This window comes from Siniperca chuatsi, linkage group LG12, assembly GCF_020085105.1.
Source record: "Siniperca chuatsi isolate FFG_IHB_CAS linkage group LG12, ASM2008510v1, whole genome shotgun sequence".
NCBI lineage: Eukaryota > Metazoa > Chordata > Actinopteri > Centrarchiformes > Sinipercidae > Siniperca > Siniperca chuatsi.
This window is the reverse complement of record NC_058053.1, coordinates 9,368,544-9,396,487: the sequence shown is the minus strand read 5'-3', so window position 1 is coordinate 9,396,487 and position 27,944 is coordinate 9,368,544. Positions and strand designations below refer to the sequence as shown.

The 27,944-nt window shown below is 40.1% G+C and overlaps 1 protein-coding gene across 1 annotated transcript; it reads right to left on the bottom strand.

Annotated features, from left to right (window-relative positions):
• Nucleotides 1-31: 31 nt before the first annotated feature.
• Nucleotides 32-27,622, bottom strand: dars1 (aspartyl-tRNA synthetase 1). The gene is made up of 18 exons (XM_044218159.1): nt 27,466-27,622; nt 24,198-24,300; nt 22,250-22,279; nt 21,821-21,878; nt 20,562-20,654; nt 19,189-19,291; nt 14,290-14,392; nt 13,792-13,872; nt 11,252-11,311; nt 8,005-8,116; nt 6,342-6,476; nt 4,521-4,668; nt 2,629-2,775; nt 2,238-2,280; nt 1,680-1,760; nt 1,037-1,148; nt 756-827; nt 32-561 (listed from the first exon to the last, which is right to left on the bottom strand). The coding sequence occupies exons 1-18, from the start codon at nt 27,486-27,488 to the stop codon at nt 470-472; spliced, it is 1,596 nt and encodes a 531-aa protein (XP_044074094.1). The 5' UTR covers nt 27,489-27,622; the 3' UTR covers nt 32-469.
• Between the last annotated feature and the right edge of the window lie 322 nt (nt 27,623-27,944).

Below are 27,944 nucleotides of genomic sequence, written 5' to 3'. Positions count from 1 at the left end.
AACAAATCATTCAAAAATGGAGACCAAGTAATTGATGGTTTTAGAAGTTTTATTTGTGTTTCATCCTCATCCTAATTACATACAAAAGGCCCATAGTTACAGGGATACTGCTGTAGACCACAATAATTAGTCCTTAGACCGTGCTGGTAGTTGGAGGGACTCAGATCTATATTAAAGTAGTTTCTCCATAGAAAATAACAAATACTGACTCATTGATTAAAAGATGGATTAAGTGTGTTCAGCTTTACAGCAACTTCCTTAATCTGTGATTTATTGTAAGACAATCATGTACACCAGTCAATAAAGTACACCTTACTGTTTCAACTGCTTCATTCTCTGGTCTTAATGGTTAATCATAGTGGCACGTTAGAGTCATAGGGTGACACTAGCTCCTATACCCTCTCCCTTTCATCACCAGCATCTGTGTGTTAGCCCAGTGATAACTGGGTTTGTCCATGTGGTTAAAGGTTCAAGGCGTCAGGCGCTTAGGGTCACGTGGGAACATGGAGGTCTGACGCACGTTGTGGAGACCCAGGTACAGCATGCAGACTCTCTCCAGGCCTGGGAGGGATGACAGTTCAGTCACTCATCAAATCTTTATTTTTGCCATTAAAAACCTACCAGACACCAGGAGTCATGTTCACACACAGTTTATTCAGATAATACTCTTTTAAAACAGGTCATCTGTGTTAACTAAAACAGAAAAGCCCCCCCAAAAAAAAAAACAAAACAAAAACAAAGCAGATATTCCTTACCAATGCCTCCACCACCATGTGGGGGAGCTCCATACCGGAAGGAGTCGATGTATGCCTTGATCTTCTCCAGATCTGTAATATCATAAAAAGAAAGAGCTTCAGTTGTGAAAGACTTGTATGTCTTGAAACTTTTTGCTTGTTTTCACCAACATGTAAAAACCATCAATCCAACAAATTTTCTGGTGTAATTCAAACTAGTCACCAATAGAGGGAGACAGAAATCATATGTAAATCACTTTATGCCCCTTTAACAGAGCCATCTATACACTCTTTACTCTTACCAATCTGGTGATGGATGGCCCTTTCAGTCAGCAGCTGAGTGTCGTGGACTCTCTGAGCTCCAGACAGGATCTCCTCTCCCCTCATGAACATGTCATATGAGTTGGAGTATTTCTGGACAAAAAACAAATAGAAACATCACCTATGAGGTCAAGAATCTGTTAATGAAAGGAGGTGAAAAGACCCAGACAGACAAAACATAAAGACTTGGAAAGTTAAAAGAAGGACTGCAAGTTGACAGTGCTGCAGTCTGGATCAACACGGGACTAGTACAAAACTCGAGAAAAAGCAGGCATCACCATGGCAAAGGCATCAAACAGTTGAGCTGAATCTGTCCACCTAAACTGGTTGACAAGCAAGATACTCAACAACAACTCATAATGCTATAAAAAATGTATTAGTACATAAGTTAAATTCTTCATGACCACACTGCAGGAAGCCCAGTACGTCCAGCAAAGGACAGAAGGCTGAAGAGTCTTTGGCTAGTCTAAAGCTGCTCTCTGGCCTCAATGCAAGTTTAACCACAGGTCAACCAAAAAACTCATTTGCAAAAAGTTACATGACATTTGTCACTGCACATTTCTTACTATGTAGCCAGTAACTGTGTATACTGTTTGTGTGTGTATGAGTAAGTGAGAGACTTACCGGGTTGTTTGGATCTGGCATCGTGTAGAAGGGTCTAACAGCCAGTGGGTACTTATCCAGCACATAGAAGTCAGTATCATACTGAGAAGAAAAGACAGTCAATAGTTGTTTTTAAAGAGACTTTCTGGATACACCAGATACACATGGATGAATCAAGACAATGGTATTGCATATTGAACTACTGTTCTGCACTATAACTACATCTTCCTCAGAACTACTCACTTGCAGTGATTATGAAGGCTGTGTGAAGTTGTAAATTAACTGTCGTCTATATTATTTTTACCTCCACCTACAGAAACTCCAAGTGGAAAATTCTGGCAATGCTGACTGTGACTCAGGTGTTATAACTTGATAATTAGATCACCTTGTTTTTTTCTTGGAGCACTCTGATGAAGGCAGACAGCTGATAAATGCTAATTTTAATGCTGCAACCTATCAAATAATGGCTTTTTAACTTTCAATCCAGAGATGAGTTTTTTCTAACCTGCTGACAATTTTCAAGCAATAGTCATATTTTTGCACTCTGACATTAAATTAATGAAACTGATTTGAACAAACCTTTTCCTTGACAAGACGGCCAAGCAGCTTTTCATTGGGTGTACTAAAGAACAAAAAGACATTAGCTTTAAAACTGATAACTCTATCTTATTGTGTCACATTGTTTACCTGTAGCTTGCCAACATGTGAATATTATAAAATGATTTAATTCTCTTCTAGTGGCTTTATGTCCACAGCATGACAAAAAACTGTTTCTATGCTTTTCTATGCATGCAGTTCAACAGAACGGCATTGATCGTAAGAATCACTTGAATCTTAATATATTGCTGAGTTACTTGTTTCACTTCCTCTCTTTAAACTCATGTCAACAATTTATTTCTGCTTTTATCAAATTAAATCATCTGACAAAATGAGTGGGATGTAGGACAAAGGGCATGTGATGTATTCTGACCTGAGATCGTCCTCGTCACCCATTTCCACCCCGGCCTCGTGCAGCATGGCCAAGGCCTCTGTGTACTCCAGCCTCAGAGTGGGCTCCAGGAATTTGAAAGGCTCACTGGGGAACTGCTTGTTCACCGTCTGGATCTCTGTCTGGAAGCTGATACAGAGGCGCACACACACACACACACACACACACACTTAAACCTACTAACTTCAGAATTCCTACCCACACAGAGCCAAATGGCAGACAAATTAGCCTTTGGTATTTAACCTGACAAGGGTCACAGCCCACACTGGTCAGTAACTTTGTAAGATAATATTTTAGTATTCTAAGGCCTCTTACAGTTTTGTTCATTGTTTGAATTTCAAACATTGCCCCTGCTGGCCACCATAGATGGCTCTCTAACTATAAACAGAGGAAAGCAGAGCTAGTGGAGGTAGTAAAAAAATATTTAAATGGAAAGGGGACAATGTTAACTAAATCAACTAAATCAATTAGAAACATTACTACAAGGTGGGGGTGACAGCTAACAACAAGTATTTTGATACGTTTTCAAAGCAACATCAGACAACTAACACGGAGGCCACGTCATCTCTGCTTGAAGTGCTGGAAAATCAGTCAAACGTACATGCAAAATGTTTTATTACGTCAAGGTGGAACAGACTGGAAAGTACAAAAACAGTCCAACTGTCCTGAGAAAGAGGAACTGCGGTCACAAGTTGAAACTAACCAACCATGAGTATAAAGGGGGATGCAAAGTGCAGCTAGTTTGGTGGAAACCTAATATGACCCATCTCTGGAACAGTGCGTCCCATAGACATTTAGTTAATTCAGTATTCAGAAGGGTTTTTTTTCTTTTTTATGAAGCGGTAAAGAAATTGAGTTGTTCTCTTGTCTGTCCAAAGTAAAGTCCCCTCTTCTTTTCTTAATAAATGTTGTAGAAATTCTACCTCCCATTAGCCCATCAGCCAAATCTCCCTAAATTTTCATCTTCCATTCATGCCAAAAATCCAACAATACAAGTATGGCTACAGAATCTACAGCATGTCAGCAAAAAGTAATTAAAGGGGTTAGAGCACAGAAGCTAGTCAATTCTGAAGTGGTTTGGGTGCTGTGTAAAATAGGGAGCAGCTTTTTATGTCATACATATATATTTAATGGTGAAATTGATAAGAACATTTCTTCTGGGAGAGCTACAGAGGGCTTTTACAACCTTGGACTGTACCACAAGGGGGTAGGCCTCATCCCTTCATTGCTTGAGGTCAGCTATTGAGCTGTAAGGACAAACTGACACTAAAATGTAGAAAAGGTTTTTAAATCCATCATTTAGAGGCAGCCTGTATGGCACCTAAGAAGCCAATTTGGACATACCACAGTGTGAATGCCCAAAAATAACTGTTGTACACGGATACTTGAAGCCAGAAATGCTGAAGGTTCCAAGCATGAGAAGAGCTTTACTGCTGTTTTTTTTAATTTTTATATACATCCATTCATTCTGCTCTAACAGCTCCCTACACATGCTATACTGATTCACACCACTAGAAGGCAATAAAGCCACATCATCAAATTTTCTTGTTGGCAAAGTGAGTGGAAATCGCTGACTTTCAACAGAGCCGACAGCAGTGGATGACAGCACTTAATATGGATTCAACAGCTGAAATAGTTTTGCTAAGAAATACAATATTTTGACTTTTTGCCATCCACTGAATTTCCACCCTAGGAATTGATCCTGTCAAAATTGAGTAGGAAAACAAAACTTAAGCCTCTATGGCGTATCATTTGCATCTTCACCCTAACTCACAGAAAGTTTTGAGCATCACAAATACCATGAGAATTTGTAAAGTCAAAACAAAAATGTCAACCCATTCATTTGAGCTTTACTCTATAAATCCTAATCTTACTTGTCTCTCAGGCCCTTGAAGATCTGCACCATGGTGTCAGTAATGGAGTCAATCACTTCGTGGTAATGGTAGTTGAAGGCCATCTCAATATCCAGACCCACAAACTCAGTCAAGTGACGGTGGGTGTTGGAGTCCTCCGCTCTGAAAACTGAAATGATGCAGATTAAATATAATTGTCTAAACAAAGCAAACAGAAGTTGAGGAAAAGTGGCAGGTTTCAAGACATCTTCTGGTGAAGTGTCATCTTATCCAGGGTGCACTGAATCCGTAAATGTGCACTAAAAGGGTCAAGTTAACAATCTGGCCACTAAATTCAGCCTTGTCCCGATTTCATTTCATGAATTTAAATGTGTTAATATGCAACTTCATTGAGAAGTATTTTGTCACTAGGATAGGCTTATAGGGAGAAGACAAGAAAAAGGCAAAAACTAAAATCAGTAGTATTTTAACTTGAGATGATGTTATAATGCTAATCTTATTGCAAAGACTTATTTACTGTAGGTACTTTCATTTGATCTTTCATTTCATTGTATCCTTCAATGTGAAGCACATTGGATATGAGTGCTATAAACTACTCTAATCACTAGCAATGATGGTTTGCAGGTGCTTGTATGATGAATTAATGACATTATGAGCGCTACATGTAATTAGCCAGAGCTGTGCATTGTGGTTGTTTATAAAAATGGCTGCTCTGTCAGGATGGAAGGCCTTACTAATGTGAAACTGAGCTTCTTCTTTATTTCTGTTCTTTCTAATTGACAGGTCTTCAGACAGGTGGAGCAGTCTTTACACATACATACAAACAGCTGATTAAAAGGTGTGTCTGCATCCACATATGGCTGAATGGAGTGGAAATCAAGCACGTGCACATAACTTCAAAATGATTGAGATTTATAAAACACAACCATGCATACGTATGGCTTCCTGAATCTGTATGTGCATATTTCTGTTTTTGTATGCACACCAAGTTTTAGTCTAGAACCTACACAGTTTTATGCATCTGACCCCTGCATACATTTACTGAAACAATGAAGAAAAACTCCAAACATAACATGACATCTGCTCCTCTGTACTTAAGAGCAGCCTTGTGTTTACATCTGTTTGTTCCCCAGTGGACCCCTTTAGCTGATTTCAGATAGTGGCGCCATAGCTGTGGAAGCTACATTTTAACACACTACTTCTGGGCCACTGGGATTTAAAGGAGAGTTGATCCCAGTTCTCCTTTCTTGCTGAATTGGTGCGACTGTAACTAAGGCAACAGTGGTGAATACATCGTTTCCTTAGAAGCAGTGATGACCTTAAGCCCTTTGAATTTCTCCGGTGGAGCTACAGAGAAGCAAACAAAGACCTCGGCCGAGTCAGTAGAATACTGAATGTGCATCCTTCTCCCAAATGTTTTATTTTATCTTGGTGGAGAATCGTGTATCACTTTAAAATACAGATGCAAGTAGCAAATTAATAAGGAAGGCTGTGCATAGGATGTTTTGTATTTATGCATGTTTATTACATACTGCATGTATTCAATCAGATGGTGGAAGTGTTTGCTTACCTAAACTCTTAAACTCAGTACAGCCCCATAAAGTCTTTTATAAGTCCCATTGTGTCACTAACACACTAAGCCCTACAGCAGCTCTGACCACAGTGAAAGCAACAGAGGGAGGTCTGTTAAAGTTTAACAATCTAAATGCATTTGGAGCCATTTTAAAACTGTCATCTCAGTTAATAGGGTCTACAGTTTTCATGACACTCTTGCTGCTCATTTCGCTGTTTGCCATAAGTGAATGGAAGATGTGTGAGGGGACAGATGGGAGGCATTCTTACCTGGACCCACACAGAAGACCTTGTCAAAGTCAGCACAGATGCACATCTGTTTGTAGAGTTGGGGAGACTGGGCCAGGTAGGCGCTGGTCTTAAAGTAAGACACCGTGAAGACATTTGCGCCACCTTCACTGGCAGCTAGAAGTGGACAAAGACAACTTTTAGATATGAAATTTGTTTTTTCCTGTCCCACAGCACAAAATGTCCATTAACTGCAAGGGCTGTTTTTGACAAATATGTGTGACTCAGTGAGGTTCCTTCTTCACAAACTCACACCCCCGCCTCAAAAGATGATATTATCTGTTCAGTAGATCTTTCAGTTGGAACACTAAATAGCCAGCTTATAGTACTTTTTTCTCTTTTTTGAAAATAATATTTCTATGACTGATTTTTTTTGTGCAAATTCATCATTCATCTAATAAAAACTACATGCTACTGGCTACTGGCATGTTTAAAAAACAAAACAAAAACAATACAGGCCTCAAAATTATCTAAGATAGGCCAGACACATCTGCAGTTCCTTATTTGATACAGACGTCATAAGGACATTATCTGATATTCTCATATTGTCAACAGTAGGGTGGGGTTTCACAGAGCACAAACTGTTCACTGTGCTATGGGTGGCAGGCAGGAAGATGTGGTTTTTGAAAAAAGTACTCAGTGTTCATTTACAGGTGCCGCCAAAAGAAAAGAGCGGCAGTTTTGAAATTAGAAGTGCCAGGCTAAGTCAATATCATTGGCTCTTAAAGAGGAAGGGAGTGTGTCACAGGATTCGCCACAGTTCATTTCAAATCTCAGAGGCATGTGGGAGGCTGAGGGCTGGAGATTTGTGTTCAAGACTATGCATTTTGTTGTAAGAAAAACAGAGAATCCTTATTCATCTATTTTGACTCAGACTTACTATAAATTGATCCTGTGCCTGTTCACTTATGCACAACTATCATTATAAACTATATAAATCTTACTGAGAATTTTCTCTAGGCTTTAAACGATGAGTTCATTTCAGATGAAGAGTGGAACAATTTTTTTCAAGGTAAATTGTGTATATATAGAATATGAAGGCATCTCCATCACCTGATGTTGAGAATAAGATACCAGGATAAGAGAGACAAGCTCAAAACAACTGTCTCTTCTGTATGTCGGTGAGAAGACTTCTGTTTGAATCTGAATGTTTTTTCTAGTCTGCCCTTCTTTCGGTGAAGTGGGATATGGTCTTTTGGGAGCAAGCTTAAGGGAGGCCTCGCCTCTCAAATTAGAAGGGCATTGTGTGGAAATGTGAGAGTAGAGTAGCTGATGTGGTCTATACATCAAAATTCCCAATGGGCTGGATTAAAATCCTGATAGATCTAAAACAATAAAACTCTTAACACCTTCTTGCCTGCTGTTTTCTTGAACATAGATGTGCATGACTGTGTTTGGGTTCAGAGACTCGTTTCGTTAGCTTCAACTGAACTTTGAAGTTTGGTTCCTGATTTGAAAAAAAATGGACAGCGCCTAAAGGAAGTCAACCTTCCAACTGTCACACGATGACTCACAGGACACCTGTGGGCGGCAATATGAAAACAAGTGTGCCACTACTGAAACATCTCATCAAAAATGATACAGTGCATGTTAGTCTCAGTTTTCCCACTGGGCAGGATCAACGTGGCAGAGAGTGTGTTTGTACCTGATATGATTTTAGGGGTCTGGATCTCCACAAAGCCCTTTTTGGTGAGGGTGTCTCTGAAGAGCTGGCACACTCCTGACTGCAGGCGAAAGATGGCCTGGCTGGTAGTCGTCTTTTGGGAGGAGAGAGGCATTACCACACTTTGCGTGATTCATTGGATTTATTACACAATATAACAGATGTGTGAAAACAAGACCGCCAATTTCTGTTCATGCAATTCCTCTCGACACGAAGGGTGAAAACGCATGGGCAAGACATGCATTCAAACCCAGTGAGGAACTTTAAACCCTATCATTATAAATGTAAATGCTGAAACCAAGGCGGGGAGAAAAACTGCTCAAACTGAATCAAGAGATTACTGTAAAAACCCTAAGCCCCCCAAAACTATAGCAGTTAGGCGACAGACATGTCAAAACTTGAGAACACACCCTAAAATCGAATGACTCATCTCAAATGACCACAAGATTTTTACAATTGAGCTTTACTGGCTTTCAACTCCAGTTATTATTATACATCTTCATGAAGACAGACGCTGGTCCTGTCAATACAGGACGCACAGGTCTGCGTTAATTAAAAGGTTTCATTGCTCCCCTTTTTTCCATCTCTAGTGCCTGTCCAATCCTGAATAGGTTTTGTCGGTTGACAGAATGGAAAGGTGATAATGTCTAAATACTTGCAAGATCATTAATCTGCAGACAATGCTTCAGGGCTGTCTGTCTGAAACTTTTCCTTCTAATCTGAATACTTTGCAAAAAACAAAAAAAGAAGTGGAGAAAAACAGAAAACTTTCCTGCGTCAAAACACTTAAAATATTTATAACACCAAAACATTTAACAAGCAGTACACTAAATTAACCATGCTAACCTCTGAACTCCTATGACTCGATTGTGTCATGTATTACACATTGGGCTGTGCTCCATGTTAAATCTGGGAACCTAAACCCAGTCTGTGTGGGACCACATTCAAAAATTGGACAACACCTCCTGTTTACAGCATGTGTCAAGGTGGGTGGGTAGGTAGCGGTTAGTGTGTACTCAAACTGGCACTTCCTCTGATGATGTCCTTATAGCATGTGGTCTCATAAAATAGACCTGAACCTGAGAGGGGCACAGAGTACTGGCTTGAAACCTGACTGCGGCGACGATCCACCACAGGCAGGTTTCATGTATAAATATTTGCCTGGTTTCACTCCTGGGCTCAACTTTATTCTTTTTTTCAGTAATATGGCTAACGGTTGAACGATTGGATTCTCTGTCCTTGAAATTTTGTTCACTGATATTTGAGTGCGATGTGTCAAGCTTCTCTGCATTTGTCTCATGTACTATAAGTCAGTAACGCGGGTAATACGGTGGCATTACGGGAACACTTTACACCACTATCAAAATTCTCCTTGTGTGACAAGAGTAAGTCAAGCAAAACAAAATGAACTAGAGTTGAAACAGTAAATCAATTAATTGTTTAAGTCGTACTTTCTGGCAATGTGAGGACTTATTACTTTTCTTTTTCTTTCGCGATAGTAAACGGAATATCTTTAGATTCTGGACTGTTACTGTTAACAACTTGAAGACATCACCTTGGGTACTAGAGAATTGTGATAGGCATTTTTCACAATTCTGACGTTTTATAGACCAAACAATGAAATGATCAATTGAGCGAGAAAATAATAAATTGTTAGTTGCAGCCCCAAAATGAACATAAGGTACACTTGAGCTTGGACTGATACTTGCAGCACTACTGTTTGCATTGACTCTGCTCAACACCAACTAACTAATCGGGATGTCCAAAAAATTGTCTACCTGTGAGTCCAGCTGTCTTATGCAAACTAAATTAAAATTAATACAAGTAAACTTTTCCACTGTGTGTGAAGCACCTGTTTAAGGATGGTCAAGTTACCAGGGGAGTTCCATAGGAACTAAATTATCATTGGAAGAAGTTTATGGTTCTCTTTTGGAGTGTCTGTCTGCCAGTGTGGGAACCACTTTATAGCTTCGGTGGGCTCTAAAGTGCAAAACTGATGACAGACCCAAGTTCATGAGCTCAAAGTGTACTTTTACAGAAACAGGTGTTGTTGTGAGGCTGGTGAGCTATGTGGCTCTGTGCTGTGGTGGCAGTGCCTTCCTGCCTGCTGCATCATACACGTGGGAGGCACAGATCAAAACAATGAGACACTTTGCGGCTCGGCCTCTACTGCTGCTCGCATAGGTTTAGCACATCTCCCACGCTGCAAAAAATTCATAGCATCGGCCCACTAAATCTCTGTCTTTTTCACTTTAGACGTGTAGTGGTTTGTTTTGCATTTCGAAATACTCAGTGGCTTTTAAGGTTATCTGCTTTCCCTTTCATGTGAAAAATTGCTTTACATTTCTCCTCTAATTGTTTTAACTTTTTGAGTTTCCTGTACTACAAGATAAAATGTTAAGAGATTAGATTATCTTTATTGTTACTATGGGATTTGTAAATTTATTTATTAGGGATTAATAAAACTAACAATTTTAATATTACCACAATTAATGGTGGATAACTAGCCCACAAACTGTCACTTAAACTTGAACAGGTGTGGCCTCAAATATCTAAACTAACTACGGATGCACCGATATATCGGCTGAAGATCGGTATCGGGCGATATTTGCCTTGTTGACTATCAGCAAATAGGATGACATTCACTGATGGCAGTGGCCGATGCTAATCTGTTGTGTCCCATCGATTTTGCGCTGGCTCAATTTTGTGTTTCTTATGTGTATTTGTTGTATAGCAGGCTAAAAAGGCTTTTGAAGCAGTTATATTTCAAAAAAATAATCTTTTTCATGTGAAAGAAGGTTATATTAAAGGTTGTTTCATAAATTTGTATGATTGAATTTATGCTCATTGAAAGATAGTGTAATGACGGGCTGAATGACTTTACAAGCGTTTTTTTATAATGACAATTTCTTTGTTTCCCGTGTACAAAAGGGAGAATAAAAAACAATAAAAACCAAATAAACAATAACAAAAAAAAAACATTGGTATCAGCATCGGCTATTGGGCAAATTGTTATTTTAAACATCGTATTGGCTCAGAATTTCACAATCGGTGCATCTGTAAAAGTAACAGCTTTCTTCATTGTGCGAGGCAACTATACAAGCCTCAAATGTCATGTCAAAAACATGTCACTTGCGAGATTAGATATATCAAGACAAACATTCTGCAGGCTTTGTCACATATTCAGTGTTTTTCCACTTGTTTTTTCTGAGCTCTGGAAGCAACTTACCCTGAGATCAATCACCCTGTTGTCCAGCTTGGTGTCCTGGTTGACTGTGGCTCTGCCTTCCTGAGGGCAAACAAAAAACATTATCACATCACCAAAAACCCTCAGACTATGAAATATTCAACAGTGTAACTGTTCAGCTGATCTGCTCTGTTCTTTTCATAGGAGTGTTTGTGGCCGGTGATGTGTAAATGCTTTTTTTGTACAAAAATCCTAGTTCACATATCAGTTATTGGTAGTTCTAAAAACTGCAAAAACTGGTCCATATGCTATTTTTCCTAAATAAACTAAAGCACTAAGCACTGTACAACTACCTTGCTCATACATCTTTAACACCAACAAGTAAAAAACAAAAACAAAACACAGTTGCTTTGTTCCTTACAGCAACTATTACAGGGTCAACTGCAACAAAAGACATCTGCAATGTGGGACAACAGGGCAATAAAAGAGAAAAGAAAAGGAGAAAAAAACAAATGAAAGAGTAAATGTTTCATCACGGGAGGAACCACCGCTTCCAGGGTCATGGATGTCAGGCTTCCTCCAAGGACCCGCGGGGGTTTGAGCTAATAGCTTGTGTAGCCACATCCTGCTCCAAACAGCCCCACGCAGAGTGACAAAAGGTTAGACGGGCAGACAGTCAGACAGACAGGGCTGTTAAGGCCTGTGTCTCTCGGGAGGGCAGGTGCTGCTACAAGTGTGTGACTGACATGTTGAATCCCTACAGAAAACACCTGGGATGCTGCTGCAGCTGCAGAGATTGGCTTGCTGGATAAACACGGACGGGCTCTCAGCTGTCTCTGGTATGGTGAGACCCATATATTGATTTGCTCATGATAAATATATAAAATAATGACATTATTTAAATACACTATATATTTATACAATTTATATTGGATATGCTGAATCCAATAGGTGTTGGGGTGTGGCAATTCATTCACTCCATCCATTACAAATGATGCTGATTCAACAGCTTCAATCTGTTAATGGAAAGCTTTGCATCAAACAGCTGTGGCTGCAACATTATTGCTAATCACTTTCGAGTGACCAAATGGAGATTCTTTACAAAAATATGTATTTTCCCAAAATGCAGCTCAACAACTCTGTCATCAGGTCTTTTTCTTCTTAAAGTATTATAGTATACTATAAGGATATTTAATGTTATAGATTTCAGCATTTCACAAACAGGCATGTCAGCCAAAGAGAGCGACCACCGATTTCCGATGTTTGTTCCACCATAAGTCAGAATTATAGCAACATTTCAGTTTCCCAAAGAAAAATGGACAGCTTGATAAAATGTCTGCAGGATGAAACTTTATAAAGCTGCACTCAAGTGCTGCAGGAACACTACTAAAACATCCAACCACCTGTTTAAGGGACACAGCATTTCCACTGGCATCTTCGGTTGGCTGCAGCTAGTTCTCCTAACCTGCTAAGTGTTAGTGTTGTTAACTTGTTTATCAAGACGAAAAGAGTACTGCAGTAGCTATTTGCACAGATCTATAGTTAATTAATTGTTATACAATTTTCAATAATACATACTGGATCCAAATGTACAAAGCTGAATTCTAAAGAAAAAAACAATCATTCATGAATTGAATCACCTACCAATCACACCTGTATCCAACTGGCTTGCTGTTAAGCCAGCGATTCACACCCCCAAAACAGCAGCTTCAAAGTTTAATAACCAGTAATAACCACCTAAACTGTGGGTAGGAAAAATAATGACATCTTAAATGCATCACAATTCTCTGAAATGACTCAGCATCGATGCACAAATCTCCTTAATTAGAATTCAGAGGGCTCCCTAAACCCTGGCTGCTGGCTCCTATACACACAGTGTGATGGAATCACAGTTTGCATGGAGAGGTGTGAGTCAAACGAGGTGATGTTAGTCACTGAATGTGACGTTAATCAGTGTAAGCCATTCTGCTCTTGATTTCGTTTAATTCAACCCGGTTTAATTACCCAATCCTTGAGTCTGCCAAAAACACAAATTTCTATTCTCCTTACGGACAACGTCTTCTCTCTGTGAAGGACGAAGTTAGTTTACGTGTGTATATGCTACAATTGTGCTTTTAACATCAAGTATACAGCTAAATTAAGGCTTAATTGTTTATTACGAGTCTTAGACAGTGGACTCTCATGCACACTGACATTCAGTTCCTGAATGAACAGTTGATGTAAGAATTTTTTTGAATTAAAGCATAGTCACCAGCTGTTTTTTTTCTGGCTGAGACTGAGCTATCTTAATGGCATTGCATACTGATTCTTTTCACCTGACAGTAACGAGTTTCACCATACGAATGTACCACACTTGGAGGTTCATGCTATTTCATTCCTAAAATCCCCTAAATTGTTGGTGGTTGGATTTTCTCTTTTTCAGCCAAAACACAACACACAGTGGATCCTTAAGAGGGCCTTAATCACCTCTAAATGCCACTAAAATGTCCTACAATCAGTGTGAACTGCAGGGTATTGCTTCATTAAAACAAATGAATTGGGTGAGCTTTTCCACACCTTCTTATCCCTACATTCATCCTCACCTCTTCCCCCTCTCCATCAGGCCTGACAGCATCCTCCAACTGCAGGGGGAGACGAGGCTCTGCCTGGCTGATGACAAAAACCTGAGAGGAGGGAAAAAAAGAGCCTTAAAATTCAGAGGGTGACAAACCACCAACGTTTGCATTAGATGTTCAGACAATGGAAAGTACCTGGAGTCCACATGCACACTTAAAAAGTCAAACTGAAAGACACTGACAGCCCCATCTGTTAAAACCTCATCTATGTGTGAGAAATAGACTATGTGTTAAAACGATTGGGTTTCTGTGCTGCTAACAATCATGTACATGTGGTGGATACAAACTATACACCTGTAGAATCTAATACAGTCCACTGAGCCCTGCAATACTGTACATCTTGTATCATATTTATGTTGTTGTTGTTGTTGAGAGTTTGTGGTGTTGCATTGTATTGCATTATATTGTTGATAATATATAGTGTGTGTGTGTGTGTTTGATGACTGCAGTGAAACGTATGCCCACCCTCTCGATGTGGAGCTCCACATCCTGCTGGGAACAGCTCTCGATCTTCTGCTCCACTTTCCTCACCAACGCCTCCACGTCTACTATGCTTTCCTTGGTGATGCTGGTGGAGACAGTTGAGAGAGTGGAGTGTCAACAACACATAGCACTTAGAAAACAAACTCATCTGTGTGAGAGAGTAAGTGTGTGAGAACAATATTTCCATTTAACTGCGACTGTGAAAAATTAAAATGCTTGTTTCAGTGTGATGTGTAGTGGGTAGTGTGGGATATGGGTGAATGATTTTGAGTTTTTTTTTTCCAAAATGACCACACATCCTAAAAATACAACTGCAGCTATGGTAATAGCTAACTGGGGGGAAAGGCGCAAACAGATACCATGAGTTTGTGGCTTCATAACAAAACCACAGACCCCCTTTCTCTGCTCAACATAAACACGTGTCTACTTTCGTTTGGCTCAAATCGACAGGTTGCAGCAGGGTGGAAAAGGTTTCACTGTTTCCACATCTTTAGACAAATTTGGCTGGTCTGTTATGGAGTGGGCTACAATTTATTTTTTTACTCACTTCATTAAAAAAAAGGAGTCTATTTCACTTTTTGCTTTTGGAAAATCTCTGCGTCGGGTGGCATCACACTGTGATTTTGAGAAGCATAACAGCCTTACTTGCCCCAACTGTCCGTTAAATGGAATGTGCGCTATTAAACCAGCAGCAGCTAATTTCAATGCAGATGACAGGATACATTATAGTAATGTGCATAATCACATAGTTCTAATTCCTTTTAAAATTTTATATCGGCCACAAAGGAGGAGGAGTAAATAAATGGAGGCAGGCGAGTTATAGAGGGAAGGTTGAGATTTGAGAAAATGTGTTGCAAAAAGGTTGCAGCTTACATCATTTTGTAAGCTCCTGGGAAGTCCCCAGCTCTACTACAAAGACAGTTGATATTGAGAGCATGGCTAAGAATTCCCCCATAATACACTCAAGTGAAAGTCAACTACAGCCATGTGAAGGGGAACTCGTTTTTTATTTTGTTGCTATGGGTTTTCAAAACAATGCGCCGTCTTCCTTCCACAGGTTCCACTGAAACGCAGAGCATCAACAGAGATACGAGGAACAACACTGACCACCATGCAGCGCAAGGCCAGATGGGAAACCCGCTGTAATCCTTCACTCCTCCTCATTAAAAAGCAGTAATGAGGGACTGAACACTGGGGTACTGCTGTTCCTTCAGCCCCACGACAGCTGCCGCTATAGCCCTTCCCCTCTAGCAGGAGATCAGCTAGATAAATAAATCCCCACATTAATAACCTCCGCTGCATTGCCCAGAGGCTGGCAACAACACATTCAGCACACACTGAGGGAAACGGACTGATTAACTCAAGACTGAAAGTTGACAATATCAAACAGAGATGAGAAATACGACTCAGAGAGAAAAAGGGAGAGAGACTGCTTTTGCTTTGAATCAATGTCCCAGGAACACAAAATGTTTGCTCTTTGAGTTTATGGGTCATCATCACGTGACCCTGCTTACAAATTGGGTTTAATGTGGGTCCAAAACCACTCGGAATGGGTACCATTATTACAAGAGATTAAGTTTTGTTACTATATTATACTTACTATAGAATTAAGAGAATTACTCTCGGATTACTATACTAAACTTACTTTAAATGTATTGGTATAAAAATGTTACAGAGATCATCTAAGCCAAAAACAGTGTTGAACTCTGAAAGACACATATGGCCATTACTTCAGCTGCTAATGCATCACTAAATAACGTAATAGGCAAGTGGAGCTGATTAGACAAGGTTTTCCAATTTCAATATGTAAAAGACTCTACATGTGTTTGTTTTCACCAATCCTGTCGCTTTCAGTCCTTGAAGCCCACAAACAAGTACCAGTGCCAAACATTTCCCTCAGAACCTGAGAACTCACTCAAACTCGCATTATGCTGCAAGACTTTAAACCAACATTTTGGTTTCCCTGTCTCATGCAAGACACCTGCTACTGTTAGATGTCCCTGTTGCATCTAGTTTAAGAGGAGCCACTGTTTCCGAAAAGAGATATCCCTGTTAGTGTATTTTCTGAATAAAGTGAGCAGCAGCTATGAAATTTCATTCACCTCCACTGGGTTGAAATGGAGGTAGAAATCTCAGTGACATCTCAAAATCTCACAAAAAAAACATAACAAAAAGAATCTGCATGGCTCCATACAAGTAGAGAGGTAAGTGAGACATGTTTTTTTAAAATATGGGTTAATCTATCCTTTAAACTACTTACAGCTGATCTTTTATGCAGTGGTAGGGCTGCAGCTCTGAATAGTGAGGATCTTGCACACACACACACGCTATGATCATTTCAAACATGTCATCAAAATCAGCGATTCTTTAAGACGCCCTGAGTGAATCAGGTGATTCAGGACTGAATTAAACCTACAAACTTCACAGTAAACAACAATCAGACGTGATTATTGTTATTTCAGTTTTAGAAGCCAAATCAGCCACAGTTCTCTTCTGCTTTATGCTCGGCACTCCTAAGGTACTTGAGTCGAGTGAAAGTCGCAGAGCCTGAAGATCACTTAATTAAATTGTGTGAGTGAGAGGAGGATGACTTGGACATACAATATGTCAAGGGAGACATCCCCAGCAATGTCATCACTGCACTCGGCATGATTATGAGAGGATTTACTTGTAAGCCAGGGTCTTACTCGGCTTGTCAATCATTGCACCAAAGTGTGTGAAACTGGACCAGGGCCAGAAAGCCACAGGACCTGATGGTCCCACCTGCTCTTAAAGACTTAAATATAAAAAAAGCACATAACATTTTGATACCAGCAGCAACACTCACAAACCCTCTTGGTAAATCGTTACACTGCAGCATGACTTTTCCATTTTTGAGTTTTGATGTAAGACCATGTTGTCTTGGCAACCGTGTCATCACTTTCAATTGCTCTGTTAGGTGACAATGTATTGCACTATTCTAACTGCCTAACCACAACATTGCAGAACCGGATTGAGAAACTGTCGCATATAAAAGAAATCATTTGACAGTTACAAAAACATATTGAAACATTTTGAGTGATGTCTTAAACACAATATCCTGCGACATACAGCAAACTTTTCTACAATATTAGACAACATGCAGTTTGAAATCCCTGGTCCTTTCTATGCCTGTGTTCAATGCCATTTCTGAAGCCACAAAGCACTGTAGGATAACAGAAAGCTGAAGCTGAATCTCATGGACGACTGGGAGCAGGTCAGCTGACTGACAGAGGAACTATGGTGCAGTCAGGGGATTCTGACACTTCTAACAAAGTGGAGTCAGTGTGTTCAGGCAGCAGAGGTCAAGACTCGGGTCAGAGCGGCAGTGACCTCGCCATCATTAGAAAAATGTCCTGGATTTAGTTTCCTGTAAACCTCAACATACTGCAACAACCTGCCAAGAGGCTCCTAGGGTCTCATTTATGAAACATGAGTATAATGAATGTGTGTATAATGGTAATTTATGCACATTTAGGTATTCATCAAACATTTAGTACCTCTGACTTGTTTACATATGACTCAGGCAGGTGTGTACATAAACTCCATCATTCATTATTTACTTCTCATTTCTTTACATAAATCTGGCTGTGCTCATATTTATTTTGCTACATAAATCTGGCTGTACTGATATTTATTTTGCTGTATCTAATATACCTGTTTTTAAATTCTGTAATACCGATTGTTTTGCAGCTACTATTTTGCCGCTCAGTCCTAAATGACCGGGGGAAGTGAGAAGATGGGTAGAGACACTGGTCCTATGGTCTAGGGATGTGTGCGATTAACCGAATAGTGAAGTTGGCACCAGAAATACTAGTCGGTTAAACAAAATATTGATATTTTATTAATGTATGACCCCGGTTAACTGTTGCATTGTACAGATGTTACGCAGCCACCCACCACTCAGCGCTGAGTATGAGGTCACTGTCTGGAACAATAAGGGAGCCTGACACACATCCCAATGATGTTTGACGCTGCTTTATCGGTGATGTGATGTGTAGTTAAGAGTTTTAATAAAACTGATTTCTTTCAAACTTTTTGTAAGATTCTCTGAGAGGATGAAACAGCATACACTTGTTTTGTCTTGTTGTCAGCTTTGTGTGAGGCTGTAAGGCTATGATAGCTGCTACTTAACAGTAGGCTTATTTTAAATACAGATGCAATCTCTGCATTGCTTAAGTTGTTTAGTATCCAATGTCATAACTAACTGCCATTTTGGTCTGGCAGATTACAGTTGTGGGTGTTGCCCTTTGCCTAATTTAGCAATATCTGAGGTGGTGCCAGTTATGTAACACATAATAATTAAGGTCTTCCCCATTTACAAACATATTGAATTCATCTGGAAAACAGATGCTTCCAAACATCTGATGAATGCACTGTATATTTTAGTAAATTACATGAATTGTCAAGCATGTTTTTGTTCAAATTTAGAATTATTTCACAAAAGAGCCCCTTTGTGAACATCAGCCTCGTCAGATCGTCAGCCTGAAGTTGTACTATACCCCCCCCCAGCACTTTTAATAAAGTGCATATCCGCTGATAGTCGTGTACATTCATAGACTACCAGTAATGGGCTACAATTTGGCTGCTAACATGACTAATGATGCTTGGCTCTTAAGTATTTCTTCCTCCTCTGATCCAAGCTGCTGTATCTGCCATCTCTGCAGGAACTGCTCCATTAAAACACTGCTGTATCCCACCATGTTAACAGCCAGCTTTTGTTGTCAAGTGAAAAATGATTGATTCCACCACCCTCCACCTCACTCAGAATGTGTGAAAATGGATCGGTGGATGACTAGGGCGCAGGATTTTCCCACCATTGTTTGTGCCCTCTCTGACAGGAAGAGCAGTCTCAGTACTCACTTTGCGGCAAACTTGACCATCTGCTTGCTGGCACGATCTCCCACTGCGACCAGTGCCTGCACGTTGAATTGCTGTTGACGCAGGACCAAGAAGCATTGCTTCCCTAAAAACAAAACAACAACAATAGATAGTGCCGGGCTGTTAAGATCTCTTTCATGCAAGCTTAACAGGCTTGTCACAATAAAAGCCTGGGCGCTCTCTCTGAAGCAATAGATGTTCTTTCAGTTAAAAGTCTACATGTAACTCCCGGTGAAGAAGGTAAACACCAGCTGTAAAGATGTTCCTTGTCATCTACAGGTAAAGTGTCAAACATTTGTGAACGGAACTTTCTCTTTGAAGAGCACAGTGTGGAGAAAGACTGATTGCTACCTTCCTAACAAACACACACACACACACACACACACACACACACACACACACACACACACCTAGGAAGAGTGTAAACAAGTTAGCCAACAAAAACTCAGGGTAGTAGACAGTCAGACCACCCAGATACTTTGATGTTTGTTGCCCGTGAGAGGGGGTGGGTGGTGGGGATAATAGCAATGCCAAAATCCCACCAGCTGATGCACCTCATCCCAGACCAAATCAGGATGTTATTCTGCTCACACGGACATCCTTACAGCGAGCAGAGAGAATGAAGACATGAGTGGAGGGGAAGTGACTCTTGACTCTGGAAGTTATCTTGAAAGAAAATGACTAAAAGATATTCATTGACACCTTAGTTTATTTGTAATCGCACGTTTTGCACAGCAGCAGAAAGGCTTGATGTTTCATACAGAGATGTATTAACCTGGCAAAGCTGAGTAGGTTCATTGTATTCAAATAGAGTAACTTCAGGGCTGCCAGTATCTGGAACCCAACAAATGGAGGTTATCTGAGCTTCCAGTTGGCAGAGACATGCTAGTCTGACAATTATATCAAAAACACCCTCAGGTTGTCAAACTCTGCTTAACATGGAAGGGATGGAAAAAACTGCTCTGTAAGTGTCTGCACAATCCCACAGAGGAATATACTGGAGAAAATGGGGGAAATTCTCAGTTTACACAGGGGTACAGTTTGGTATGTATGTTCACAATAAAAGCTGCCCGTTTCTTTTTTAGTTTCTGAACTTCAGTGTTGATCAGCCTGAAGAGAGTGATATCAGTCATCTAGGTCATGGGAAGTCAAAAGCAACTGGTATTGAAGTTTGGTCTTGAAGAGAGGGGAGCAACATGGAGAACTGGCCCAAGGGCAGAAGTTTTAGACATTTCACTACAGTACACCAAGGATTAGCACAGAGGTCATCTAATCTTGGCTGTTTCTGTCTTTCACACAAAAGGAAGTTGCTCTAAGCTGAAAAAGGTGAACAAAGATGGGGGGAATGATCTCACCTTTGGCTCTGCTGGTGTGGACTCGGGCACGCAGCCAGATCAGCTGGTCAGCTTTCTCAGGAGTAAGGTCTTGGACCCGCACCAACGCCCTGTCTGGCTCATACACACACAAAAAAATGTATTACTTCAAAGGACTTTTCTGTCTGCTGTTTCCACACCTCTGTGCAAAGAATGTTGCGCGCACCCCCCCCCCGCACACTCCCAAAGGCAGAAAGAAATGTGAATAAGCATGCATGTGTAGACGTACACACAATAAAATGCTCAAATTACAGTCGTGCCTAATAAATAAGACACACTAGGAGGCCTGCTGAAACGCTGTCTAACTCACCCATTCTCTGTGGGCTACATGACAAATTGACTCTAGTTTCACCTGTGTCACTCAGACGCATGCTTTCCTCCTTATTATCAGCGAGCAGAAGAAGCAGACACTGAGGCTACACCAGAGAAAACAGAGCCGCCCTTTTGGCTGAGAGCTCTGCGTCAACCCACATGAAAGGCCCCCCCTCCACACAGGTGAGGGAGGCCCCCACTTTGTTTGCTGCCACTGGAGCTGAAAGAGCACCCAGACAGATGGACGACCTCGACAGGTCCGCCTGCTGCCTCGTTCATCCGGGAGTTATCACACACTATTAGTTACTGCAATTATCGCTGCTGCAATCATGACTAGAGAACAGACCAAAAGCATTTTTCATGATGTTTATCAGCTGTAATCGCGTTATCTGTAACTTTTGACAGCCAGACTAAGGTGATCTGAGACATTCTGGATCAGGATGTCATCTTGTATTTTAAGATATTATTTTATGGGGGAGACTTCCACTTTTGGAAGTATCTTATTCTGTGAATATCTTATTCTGTGAGTCTGTTTTTCCATTTGTGACAATGAATGAAAACATTGTTCTGAAACGCATATCTTTCAATCACTATGTTGACACTGTGCAGACACAAGAGAGTGGCAACATGGACAGCAGGCACATAATGAAGTGTACTAATAAAAACATCTAAAGAGAGTGATCAGTCCAATGTGATGAATTGAGACAGGGTTGGGCCAAAATGTTAATTCTACGAAATTAAACTATATTCAACTACTCTTAAAGCACCAAAAATCACCACATGTGACCGTGAAATGGGTCTAGATGGACATTAAAATTATAGTCACATCAAGGCGAAGAGCAGAAAAATATCTATTCTTTTTCTGTGTTTTCAGCAATAAGAGCTTGTTTGGTTGGCTGATGAGTGAAGGAAGTAGCTTTCATACTAACCCAGTTTTTGTTGGGACTGGACCATAGCCGACACACCATATCGGTCCCTGGCAAAGTCCTGAAAGAATACAAGCATGACATCTTAGCAGTCGAGATCAGTCACTTCCTCAAACAGCTAAATAAAACATCACGCTGCTTTTAGCGTATGCACATCAACTCTCTATTGTCCTCAAAGGCAACTCTACCACTTTGACTTCATAAGCGTCAGTCTGTCTACTACATCTGAGATAACAGACAGACGGAACAGATAATGAGGCTTATCACGATGTTAGGAGTAAAACTGTCAGAACAGAAAAAGTTCAGTGTGGAGGCATTTGCATACAACAAACTGTTGCAAAGGTGTGAAAGCAGAGGTAGAATCAAAGTCAGACAGAAAGGCAGGCAACTGGTCTTTGAGGATGAGTACTGAGATCTGTAGGGGATACTTACATCTTCCTCTGTGCTTTGTTGTTCTGCTGCCTGAAACACAAAGAGGCGACGGGGGTTTAAAGGGCATTGCAAATGGCCAGTAAAAGAAACAACATCTATCTATTAAATTCAAACATAAAACATTTTCAAAAACATTCCACTTCAAATGGAGCAACTTCAACGTTTTGCTACAACAGTCATGTAAATTGTGTTTTCATCTTGCGCTATCAGAGATTTGAATAAAATTAATAAATCATAGCTCAGTCGTGGAGCCAAGCCTCAGATCCCCCGGAATGCACATCTCTTCTACACATTGCTCTAACACATCACAGACAATGAGTAATGGCAGCAGGAGATATTGCTTTGTAACAGAAACAGCTTAAGTGGACAGATTCTTTATCTCTGCACTGACTTCTAGGCAAATGACTCCCAGAGTGCGATGAGATTGAGCCTTGGCAAAGTTACAATTCCATTTTCTATGCAAATTGATATTGGTGTGTGGAAATGGCTGGTGGCGGTGGAGTGAATTGGAATCGCCCATCCTTGATATGATAATCCAGTCACGTGATGGATGATATTGCCGCTCATGATCAACTGAATCTAGACCTGCAATAGCCATGAAACAACTGACCCACACTGGAGTCACTAAAATGACATGTGCCACTCACTCAATAAACATTCAACTTAGCTTTCAGGTCTTCCCCTAAGGCAATGCTTACTACGCCACACCGATACAGACATGCTTCTACCATGAAATATGCTGACTGGATGAATTCAGCTGGAAGACAGGATACTTTGTTGCTTTCACTTATAAAGGCCACTTGAGTCATGAGGACACACAGGGTTATAATTAGTCTTGGAAAAGCCAGTGTTGAGCTAGATGACACATTTTCTAACAATGGACACAGCTTTCCTCATTTATATGCTACATACTTTGCTTTAATGGACTGCCCGAGGAAAAACTTCAGGATGCATCACGGTTAGCTAAAGTCACCAAAGACTGACTTGATCGTACATTTTCTGCACTTTTTGTTTGGAAGTCGTTTGGAAACACTGCATCGATGACGTAACGTTTACATGATTAATAAAGCTCAGGAGAGTGGCTCAGAAAACAAGGACTGGTGTTAAATCTTATTAACAACACACTTTTAGCAAGTGGAGTAAAACAAACACAATGGAGGAGCTATGTAATGTTAGGTTAGCAGGTCGCTTTTGATTTGTGGGGGGAAAAGAGAAAAAACACAAAAATCAGTGCATGCCCAAAGTTTATAAAAGCTCATGAATATCCAAAACCAGTGCACTGCTGTCACTTCAGATATGTTTGTGTGATACAAAAAAATGTGGCACTCCATTTCTACTGTGGAAGTACAGAAGTACTTTAACACTGCCAACTGATCCACAGGCTTTGTTGGATGTAAAGAAACATAGTTCACTTGTACTCACTTTGTTAATGACGTTAATAAATCAGGTAAAACTGAAAAGGTCTGAGGAGTCTGACAGTGTGGGGGATTTTTGGTTCTTTCACAATCAGAGATTATGATCTGGCACACCTGTCCACAAGTCTTTCTAAAGCACAGGAATGTTGTCGTGAGTGTGACCCTTAAGGTGTAAAATGTTTAATGTCCCTCTTAACATGCAGTTACATGAGCTGCATGTTAAGAGCTATATATATATATATATATATATATATATATATATATATATATATATATATATATATATATATATATATATATATATATATATATTGTGCACTCGGTGTAGAAGAAAATAGCACTTTGTTTGGGTGGACATAAACAAAGCCAAAATGACAGGAATACTTAAACAATGGCTACTCTTGCCCCCGTGTCTAACCAACCCTCCTGGACCCACAATGCCCAGCAGAACCGCACGTCACAGCCTTACCAGCTGTAAGAGGGGGCGACGGATGTGAAACAACAAACAAGAAAAAAAAAAAAACAACACTGACCAGCTTGGCCTGTTTCTCAGCCTTCTTTGCAGCTTTCTCCGCTTCCTTCTGCTGTTTCTTCAGGCCTTTCTTTGACTGAGCCTGCTGCTCCTCCTCCGTCGCCCTGAAACAGGAAGAGACACACAACATAAACATTTAAGTCAACTTCCACCTCCCATTTCTCCTGCATCCCATGAGGAAGTTATTGACCGCCTGGGAAAATTAATTCGGAGCCATTGCCACCTCCAGCTTTTAAGTCTGCACTACCTTTAATCCCATTGTTATTTCCAACAAAACAGCTGTAGCCTGTGTGAATGTAGGGGTGGGAGTTTGGAGAGCGGCTAAAAGCAGAGATGTCAGAAAGTAAGATTAGCTAGATAACGGCTTTAAGAAGACAGTAGTCTCAGCAGCACTTTCTAATCCATTATAGAATTTGTGAAGAATATAGATTATCTGATTATGATAACATTTAGTCTTATCTGAAAGTAGATGTGTCTTTATGCTAAATGCTACTGCCACACTACGCAGCACAACACAATGTCAGTGCTGACAAGCGTGTGGCATTTACCTATAAAGTAAAGTTTGTTTTGTGGCAGCAACAGGACAGTAGACTAAACACTATACTAGATGGTGTAGTCCCTCATTCGTCCAGGAGTATTCATCGTAGAAAAGGTTTCAGTCGTAGTCATCTGGACTGGACATCTACGACTGAATAAACTGCCATAAACAGGTGGGAGTCAAACAGTCGGACATTAGACCAAAAGTTCATATTTTGTATTTGATTTTAACAATAATATTTAAAACTTACTTACTTACTTACTTTACTTTTGCATAAATACTGCATTTGAGACTTAAAATTAAATAAAAGTGATTTTTGCTACCCTAAATCAGTGCAGCATTAGAGCAGTGTCTGTGGCTTACTGAGGAAGTGATATGCCATATCTTTTTTAGGTCAAAGACTAAAAGGATGTACAAGACAAAGCAGCAATAAACCAGGTGATCACAGACTTAATATTATAAACAGTCTGAACTTTGCACTTCTCCAAATCAGACTTGCATTCACTGTTATAAAAGTGTGCTAAGACTGCAGGTGAATGAGTGAGTTTGTTTTTTCCCCCAATGACCAGGTGTCTAGACCTGAAGGAAGCCTAGGAGCAATATGGGAGCTGCTCCTGTTTAGTCACAGGAAATAACAAGGACCAAAGACCAGCTAGAAATAGAAATAAAGCCTAAACAAGAAACAAAACACAAGAAACACAACAGATGATGTCCTCGTCTTCCAAGGGAGGACTTCAGACCAGGTTTTACACTTCCCCTATGGTGAAATTTAACACTAACACTCTTCCAACAACCTGCAATCAAATCTTTTTCTTTATGGATCTCATGAATCGTATGCCTAATCTCAATTTAGGTTGAACAAAGGTCCCACACTTCGCAGTGACACCTGAATTAAATGTGGGCCTACATTAATTGGTACTGGTTCTGTTCCATTACTGTTTTGAAAGAGCATAGCATCTGTATCTATGGAACAAACAACCTGAAACATACATATGCGTAGACTACGTGTTAGACTACGTGACTACATATGCGTTACCTTGTGTTATAGCTGTGTTATGAACCTGGACTACACCGAGACAGAGTGTGAAGTAGATTAATAAAGATATGCTCGGGCTGGTTTATTTATTTATGTTACACCAACCAGTTGAATTTGTCAAACTGGATCAGCAATCTTTTTTCCCTTCAAGCAAGTGAGATCAGTCTGACTGGCTGGAGCAGCTGTCCACAAAACACCTACAGTCTGCTGTCAAATCAGTACACAAACTTTGTGGTTGTCCATTCTTTACAACGCATGTTTTATTAATCACTGACAAATAATTACATTACACAGTTAAACATCCAACAGCTTATCTCATTTGGCAACTGACAACTGTCACTAAACTACCTTTACTGAATAGCAGTTGCCATAATGACACCTGTTCAACAGGTGTATTGATAAAAGGACAATAAATGGATATAACAGTTGCACATAAAAAAAGTTATCAGTCCTTCTATGAGGCTTAGTCATCAAAAGTACACCAAGTAGGACCACTGAAAGCTATTTACATTAAAATGCAATCGAATGCAGCAGCCCTGCAATCTTCCATTCGTGAAACAAAGACGTTTTAAGTGTTGACGGGTTTGATTTAAGTCACTGGTAATTGCTGAAGCTACTATTTGTCGTGGTGTTGTATTGGTTTGCATTATGTTTTAAGGTGTTTCGAATATTTTTGCTTCTCCTTATTTCTAAACATTGTGGACAAAATATTAGAAACAACTTTTACTATAATGCAGTCCAGTACCATAGAATTAAGGTAACACACAAATAACTTAAGTAATCTCAACCAAAACCAAACATTTTAAGTAATGTAGTATTTAGTGCAGGGCTAGAATATTGCATTGTATTACATCTTACAAGATTACTATAGTTCTGGTCACTCTGTGTATTTTCTACAATAAGTTAAAGTAACTTAAGGTAGACTAACTTATTTAACCCCAAACATTCCTTCCTGTCTGTAACTCCAACTTTAAACTGAAACGACGTGGCCCATGACCAGAGGTGGAATGTGCATGAACACCCTGACAGGTTGGGATTTGCAAACTCGTTTTACAGACCTGAACGTTAAATATTGAGTTGTATGTAGTAAAACAGTAAGTGTGTGGAGGAATATGACTCAAGATGTTATGAATCATAAGGAATCAGATTTCAACTATGCAGCTTTGCAAATACAAATACACTTTGTAACATTTGGCATGATTTCATTCACATTCCAGCTTTGAGTCTGCTACCAAGAACTAAGTGGATTAACGTTAACCTGAGTATAAAGGCTGATATTTGTTTTTATATTAACCAAGTTATAATATGCAGAATTCACCGGACACCTAAAAAAACGTCTTGTATTTCTAACTCTGCAAATCGCATATTAAGCAAGGACATTATAAACTGAGCGATTCTTTAATAAAATGTGGTGCTCAAAGAGCACAAATCCCGACTGCAGACACGTTAGCCAACATATGGGTTCATCTTGTGTTTAGCTTTATATTGTTGCTATTTTAACATCTTTTTTTCACATGGGTAAAACTTAATGATGTATTTACTTAAACTGACAGATGATGCAATCTGCTGCATGTTTAGGTAATGCTAGCTAGTTGCTATCCGTACTGCTGCTAGAAAACGCTAGCTAAAGCGCTATGTGCTGGCGATGCTGTGAGACGTGAGTTGTGACATGCACAGCTTTCACTCCATTCTTACCCCTGAACTTCCTCTTTAGTCATGTCGAGCTATATTCTTGGAGAATGAGGACAAAATGTTTCACGGCTGTCTAACAGAGAAGCACCACATCAGCTGTTCACTGCATGGACGGGTACAGGAAGGAAAGACCTGTTTTGACGGAGCACCAAATCCCGGATGCTTTGGGTTCCGGCTAGAAACGAATGATTGAAATGTTGTTCCGACTAACATATTTTTGTCAGATCTGTACAAGGGGTAGACAAAATAATGTAAACACCTAATGGAAAATGGCTTTAACTCACGGTTAACTTGATCATAACCTACTGTAAAATCCAGTTAGAACCAGATTCAAACCTTAGTGGGTCATTAGCTGGCCTTACTGGATTTAACTGGTGGTCCAGCTTGCTCAAGCTGGTTTAACTGGCGACCAGCTGGTAGATCAGTTTTGTGTAGCTGGTTCAGAGGTGAGCAGCCAGGTTGGTAGTGTTGGTGTAACTGGT